The sequence below is a fragment of the Rhizophagus irregularis genome, chromosome 19 (genome assembly GCF_026210795.1).
Source record: "Rhizophagus irregularis chromosome 19, complete sequence".
NCBI classification, from domain to species: domain Eukaryota; kingdom Fungi; phylum Glomeromycota; class Glomeromycetes; order Glomerales; family Glomeraceae; genus Rhizophagus; species Rhizophagus irregularis.
Window position 1 is genome coordinate 1016203 of NC_089447.1, and position 7849 is coordinate 1024051.

General features: G+C 26.0%; 2 protein-coding genes across 2 annotated transcripts; both read right to left on the reverse strand.

The window, feature by feature from the left end:
* Positions 1–334: 334 nt before the first annotated feature.
* OCT59_010733 (uncharacterized protein) lies at positions 335–4438 on the reverse strand (the record flags this gene model as incomplete). The annotated part of the gene is made up of 17 exons (XM_025312553.2): positions 335–665; positions 740–768; positions 844–1274; positions 1447–1585; positions 1670–1789; positions 1869–1943; positions 2265–2329; positions 2422–2618; positions 2698–2842; positions 2911–3068; positions 3145–3291; positions 3377–3405; positions 3490–3576; positions 3659–3734; positions 3813–3958; positions 4042–4202; positions 4279–4438. The coding sequence occupies 16 exons, from the start codon at positions 4436–4438 to the stop codon at positions 763–765; spliced, it is 2142 nt and encodes a 713-aa protein (XP_025189486.2). The 3' UTR covers positions 335–665; positions 740–762.
* A 1508-nt stretch (positions 4439–5946) lies between these two features.
* Positions 5947–7579, reverse strand: OCT59_010734 (uncharacterized protein; the record flags this gene model as incomplete). Its single annotated transcript, XM_025312551.2, has 2 exons — positions 5947–6750; positions 6872–7579. 2 exons carry the CDS (start codon positions 7577–7579, stop codon positions 5947–5949), a joined length of 1512 nt encoding a protein of 503 aa, XP_025189484.2.
* Between the last annotated feature and the right edge of the window lie 270 nt (positions 7580–7849).

Genomic DNA, 7849 nt, shown 5'->3' on the forward strand with positions numbered 1-7849 from the left:
TATATATTATTTAAATTTTTGTTATCAAAAAAAAATATTTTGTTATATTAGTAAAAATAGTATATTTAAAATTTAATCTCTTTTTATTTACATATTCTAGAGTTACGATCCGGATGAATTCGAAAGGGCACATTTTGGTAATTATACACGGATTTTAATTAATAAAGATTAAATTTTTTTTTTTATATATCTATATTATAAGACTGGCATCCCAATGCACAATCTAGTAGTTTAAAAAATTACTATTTAATATTAAAAAAAAGAGAAAATAAAAAATGGATTGATTTTTCATCCGATCAATCCGTTTTAATTTTCTCTCTACTTTTATTTTTGAAGACAATTGTTTTTTTATTATATTATGTATTGATAGATGATCATAAGATATCTAAAAAAAAAAATTTCTTTTTATTGACTTAATATTCATAAAATGGCTGAAATGTGTTTATTTACGGATTATTTATTATCTATTTATTTGTGAATATTGTATTAAACTATTATTTTATTTTTTATATACACAATTAATTATATATATATGAAATATTTTAGTTATAAAATTACAAAACTTTGAAATTTTTTATATTGTAATTTGTAACTATTCTTTAAAAATTATTCTTTAAAAATTAGAGAACCTATTGTATTTATTGGAAGAAGGTTATATAATAAACCTATTTAATGCAATAAATTTATTATAATTAAACTTGATTAATCAAGTAATTTGCTCATTAAAATTTTTTATTACCTGCATCTTGTAAACTGATATTATTAAATCTATTACAATATAAATAAATTAATCTTTTCATTAATATTGATTAAAATAAAAAGAAATTTTCAATTAAAACTTACAATATAAGAATTCATAACGTTTTCATCTATCATCATATTACTTTCTATTTCTTCTATTTCATCCAAATTTAAATCTATATTTATTCCATCAATATTCATTTCCTCAAACTTTGTTTCTTCCAACTTAGTCTCTTCCAATTTTGTCTCTTCTATTTTTATCTCCTCAACATTCTGTGGTTTTAATAAACTATTTAATAAATGATTAATTAACATTGGAATATCTTGATATGTTTGTAATACTCCAGTTAATTCTTCATTCAAATTACTAATATCACCAAAACCAGTTGCATAGCATAATAGAGAATCTTCGTGTAAAATAGTAACGCTTAAATGAATAGTAATTTGTGGAGATATAATCTTTGAAGGTAGTTGAATATCCAATGATAATCCAGTAGGTGAATTAATTGTTTGAACTTTTATCTGTATTTTTGCTAAAATTTGTTATTCGAATTTTGTGATTAAAAGTGATTAAAGAAAATTCGTTTAAAAATGACATTTTATTTACATCAAATGAAAAGTAAAAAATAATAAAAAAAGTTCGTTTTTATTAATGATTTGAGAGTATTTAAAATAGAATGGAGCTTTTTTAACAACGTTACTAACCTTCTGCATCTTCTGCATCTGGCGAAATCTTTTCAGCATGATCATGTTTAGATGGTCTTGTTATTGTTATTTGTTTGTAAGTTGAAGAATTAAAACAACTTTGATATAGTTTATTAAAAAGAAGCTGTTGTCTTAATATCTAATAATTTGGAAGAAACGGATAATTAAATTGAATTCATTCATTTTATATAACATTGGATAACTAATATGCAAGAAAATAAACCTTAATGAGCCCATATACTTGAAATAGATTGGAAAATGGAATACGATCAATCCTTCTTGCCTTTGTATTACATTTACTGTCTAAATTGAATACTTGAAGATATAGCGAATCATCGAATTTCTAATAATTCGCAATATCAAATATTCATGAATAAAAATGAGATTAATTCTAAAATTTACCCAAAGAAAAAAAACTCCACCTTTTCCCATTGGTGAATTATCTTTGGAGCTCGAGATGTAGAACTATGCTTTATAGGAGGGATAATTCCTTCTATCTGTTAATTAAAAAGAATAATAATTAGACTAATCTTGACTACAAAGGTTATGTAAGTAAATTATCAGACATTTACTAATTGGTGATTTATGTTAGTACAACCAGTTACTAAGTTGTATAAAAAATACCTATTACGTAAGCCTGATAAAACAGTTACTCGGCACAACGCGACCTCGTAACTGCGGCACTATCGTGCCTTACAATAAGAATACGATCAGTGAAATTTGCTGAGCTGCGCTCAGTAAATCCCACCAATCATATTGCTTATTGCAAATACAACAGTTGCTCGGCACTTTGTGCCGAGTAACTATTAATTACTCACCAACAGTTGCTCTAATGATAAAGTTTGAGGATCTTTTTTTTGAAACGCGCTGCTTACAAAATATCCTGTTAACAAATTAATATAAAAGTAAATGAATAAATAAATGAATAAATAAAACTATTTTAATAAACTTATAAAATTGTTCAAATTTAATTACCTCTATTGACAATACCAGCATAACTTCCAATATGTCTAGCTACGTTATCAGAAACATATACCGGTGGATCAAGCCAAACGACAAATTCTATAAGTGCGGAAGCAAAAATTGTAGAATCTTCCTTTGGATGTAAAAACTTTAAAGGAGCTTGAAGTAAAGAAAATTGCACTTCTGGAAGTTCTGGACTAATATAGTAACTATAAAATTTTTTGTATATTTATATTATTAATTTTACTAAAAAAAAATAAAAATATGCAATATAATAGATGATCTTACTTTTCCATTAATTCAATTTCGTTTTCTAATTCATCATTAAGCAAATATTGATTTCTACCAGGTGGCAAAAATAAGTGTGGTGTTCGAGATTTTTCCATCGAAATCCACATTCGATGAAGAGATCGAAATGACTCATGCATTTCACCTAAATAAATTTAATAAAATTAGCCGAAACCCGAAATAATTTATAACCTTTAGAGATATGTACAGTACCTTGAATTATAATGTCCTTGATGAACTTCCAATCTATTTCCATAATTTGATGTTTAGGAGCCCAATATGCGATCGAAGGACCTACTCGATCAACATTGAACAATGGTATTCCATGACCTTCGGTCAATATTTTTTGAACATCTCCATTTGTAATAGCACTAATAATCATTAGATAAATTTAACATATCCTTTGAAACAGTTATGTCGACAAAAAATTAAATGTAATAAGCTTACAATTCTTTTTCATAAATTGTTTTTATATCATTACTTATGCATTTTATACAATGAAAACAATCAACTGGCTGAATTAATTTCGACATTGTCTCCAATGTTTTTAAAGTTTCAAGATTTTTCTTAAATAAATTAAATTGTTTGAAATCGCTAAAAAAGAAAAAAAAAATTTAACAAAATGAGATTAATTTATGTTAGAAAAAAAAAAGACATTTTAATAAAAAGTAATTAATACCTTAATTGCTGAGTCAATAAATTATTAACCTTTTTAATTTTAAATATAAGTAATATAAATTAATTAATTTGATAACATAAATATACGAAATATTTTGATAAAATAATACACACACGATCATCTTTATCATTTTGACGAGCATCAGTCGCATACGAAACAACAACTTTAATAATTCGATTCAAGATTTCGTCATATTTTATCTACAAGAAATAATCCAATTTGAACAATCAAGTCTTTTTAAAACGTAAAAACGCGTAAAAAGATAAATGGAATAAGACTTACATCTAACACTATAATCGCTCCACTCATCGTCAATACTGTCTCTCCTGGCTCTCCAGTATCATGATATATTAAAAGTCTTTAAAGTAGTGCAAGAAATTAGCAATAAAACAAAACGAATTAAATATATTATAGATAATAAATTTTTGTTATATACCCAAGTTGTTTTCCCAAACTTTCGATCTGTTGTATAATAAATTTAAATGCTGTCGAATTATCATGACATGCATCTAAAGCCAAACTTTTACATGTCTTGATACTATCTTTTAATTCGGCAAGTGAATCAAGACGTTCTGTTTCTTTCTTTTAATTAAATTAAAAAAACAATAATTATTTATATATCTACATTTAATAAAAAAATTTTCTTAAAAAATAAAATAGTTTACTTTGAGTTGATTAATATAATTACTTAATGATTGTTCTGACCCTTGAATTCCAGTCAACATATTATTCTTAAATTGAGTAATTATTTCTCGCATAAGTGTGATTTTTTGTGGAATTTCTTCGAATAACTCATTTAAGTTTACTGGCCCAAATGTATGTACAGCTGTTAACAACAAAGGTAAAAAGTTTTTTTAATAGAATATCGTAAATGTGACCATTAAATATTAATATATAAATACCATTTGCAATCGCAATATTTGTCTGAGATTTATCCGATTTATCCCCTTTATCTCCTTGTCCTTTAGGAAAATTTAAGCCCCATTGCTCCTGTGAATTTTTAATTATACTTTGTAGTTCACGAATTAATGTATGTATTGACTTGGCTTCTGTTTCAGTCATAATAACAATTCTTTCGGAGTTGTGAGTTGGATCGCAAATTGACAGATTGACAGATGATCTTCAAGACCTGGGAGGTAATACAGACTGTAGGATAAACGGACCAAATCTAAAAATATATACAGTCAAGACCTATATCCCGATATCCTATTTGCCCGATTGCCCGATAAATTTTCCACATCAAAGAAAATGGCTAAAAAAGAAGTTTACAGTAAGTATTTTCTGCTATTTCAAGGATTTAGTTTTTTTCATATATAATATAATGTTTCCTTTAATGCATATCAGGAAAAAAGTTAATATTTATTTACAATCAATAATTATAAGAGTGAATGGAGCCTTTCAACAATAAAATCTACATATCTAAGACAGGTGTAATAATTTCTTTTTTAGCATCTTAACTAAATTCATCAATAGATAAGCATAGCTTGGACTTTTTTGTAACCGGTGGAGATGACCTTTCATTATGATCAAGAAAAGTGATGAAGTCATGCAAAAAATTGCAAAGCTTGTCAAAATTGTTTGATGTGAAAAAGAATGAAAGAATCAGTACTCAGTAAAACATTTGGTATGATGTGAAATGACATGAGTAACTTGGGAATCAATATAATGGAAGATCTTGCAAACTTCCTCTATTACCATCCAGAATGAGATGTACCATCAATAAAGACAATGTTGAGTTGACATTGTCGTGGAAATTAGATGTCGTGTAGGGAAAAAATTGGAATAAAGTTGGTAGTTGCGTCTATATATTATAATATGAATAAGAGGAATAACGATACAATTAACTGATTCTAATTAATTTCAAGAGCTGTTTTTGCACATTTGGAGGCATAATGATTTAAGAAATTGATAGACTTCATTATTCATCAAGTTAATTGATATAGATGATGATGATGATATGAATGTAGTTTGAACAGATTATTATAAATGATAAATATGAACCTATTAAAATTGTTATATATCTTTTGCGAATCTAATATTTTTAAAATCATGCTATAAACAAAAAAATAATAATACGGAATCAAAGCGATTTGTTGTGACACCGTAACACCGTGAAAGATCCTCGAGTTAACTTTTTAGGCAAAGGTTCAAAAAGTTTATTGTGATTGTGAGTCGATGAGTCGGTAATCACAATTAATAAAATAAGTTTTTTGAGAATAAAATTGTTACCCTTTATTATAGTGAATTTTTATATAATGAATAACCTGCTATAATGAGAAAAGTTCAAGTACAGATTTTTTTTATATATATTAAATGACCCTCAGTATAGTGAATTTTTTCTCACTATAACGAATTTTAATCTCCAGCCCATGGGATTCACTATAGTGAGGGTGAACTGTACTTAATTTCTCAAAAGAACCTCGTTCTGCCTTTTTCCTATTAACGAATTCTAAAAAAAAAAAAAACTTAATACAAATATATATATATATTTCATTTTTTGCTTAGCTAATTTTTAAAAAATAAAATATATATATATTATATATATCCATTATTCCATCTACATATAATAACTAAAATAAACAATCATCCTGATCATCAGGATCATAAATCTCAATAAATTTCTTTACTTTAGCCTCCGTAGCCTCACTAATAAATGATGGAATAAATAATTCCGGTAAAGATCTATAAGTAAATCCAATAGATTTTAAATTTCTTTTTGCTTTAGCATATTTGAGAATAACCTCCAAATGTTCATTAGTAAATCCGACACTATAATTTAATATCAATCTTTCTAATGGAGACGAACAATTTAATAAAAATCTCTTTAACGTAAATGCTGATATTTCCAAATCCATATCAAACAATCGTAAAGATTTTGGTAAACAAAATCCCAATTTATCAAATTGATTCCCAAAGCTCAATCTTGAATTTCGAATAATTAAAGACTTAAGTTTCGTAAAAGACGGAATTATTTTGAATAATTTTTGAGTAAAATAATATTTAATTATAAAGATTTTTAAATATGTAATATTTGTACAATAAGATTTCAAAATGTTCAAAATTTCCGGTATAGATTCCACGACAATTTTATCAAAAGTTATCTCCTCAAGATCCATACAGGAATCTTTTAAAATAATTTCAATAACTTTAGGATTAATTGGTACTCGTACCAAAGTAAGTTTTGATAATCGAATTTTAGAATTTAGAACAAAAGGTTCCCAAAATATATTTGGATCATTTGTTCGACAATCGAGAAGTTCCAAAGTTTTTAAATTACTACACATCATTAAACCTTTTGACGATACATCGGTCAAATCTGTATCCTCAAGTCTTATAGAAACTATAGAGTGAGCTTGTGAACTCAAACTATCAACCTAATAAGAGATGAATAAGAGATGAATAAGTAATGAAAGTTAATGATAACAATAAATAAATAAATGAATGAACGAATAAATAAATAAATTAATTAATGAATAATGAATAATACATATTTACCAAACGTAATGTACCACCAGAAAGGGAACAAAATGTAACAGATTGTAATCCATTTTGTTTTTTAATTAAATCTGAAAGGTGGGAATCATTTGGTTTGTGATAATGTAATACATTCAATACAGTTATATTTTTGCAAATTTTTGATAACTGATAATAAAATGTAGGGTTTAAATAATAATTTCCGCAATGAAGTTCTCTAATATTTTTAAAAACATTACGAGATCCACTAGAGAAATTTCTAATATCGGGCATTAAATAACATTTTTCATGGGTAAACCATCTCAAAGTTCGCATATTTTTACATTTTCTTAATAATATTTTAAGGAAATATCTGAAGAAAGGACTCATTTTCAAATTTCTCTTGTGTCCAAAAGAGCGTACCCATTCTTCTGTAGAGGTTTTGAGAGGCCAAAAATCAAATTCATTTAAAAATGAAGGATAAGAAAATAAAGAAGGTTTATATTTAATTTTAATTTTTAATCCATAGTTGTACAAAGAATCTCTTTCCTTATCTGAAAAACATGATATATAAGTACGAATAAGAACTGGAGAACTATGTTCCAAGAAAGCGAAAGGTTCACTCCACAACTTTGGGGTTACTTTTCTGCAAAATAACCGATTTACAAGTAAGAAAGAATAAAGTGTATTTTTGTCATTTATATATTGAATTATTTCATCAAAGCAATCTTCCGTTAGTTTAGAAAACATATTTCAAAAATTAATGAACAATAAAAAAGGAGAGAGAGAAAAAAAGTTCGAATAACGAATTTATGAATGGGTTTCTGGGTACACAAGCATACTTCATTATGACAAATTAGGTAAAGAGTCGTCATACAAAAATAGCCACTGTAGAATAAAACTTTTTCCTTAAAATTTAGTTTCAACTGATCAATTTTTGCAAACTTTTAACAATAAGTATATTATTGTTTTGTTCATGAAAAAATTCTCCTGCATTAAAATATTAAAATTTAAAATAAA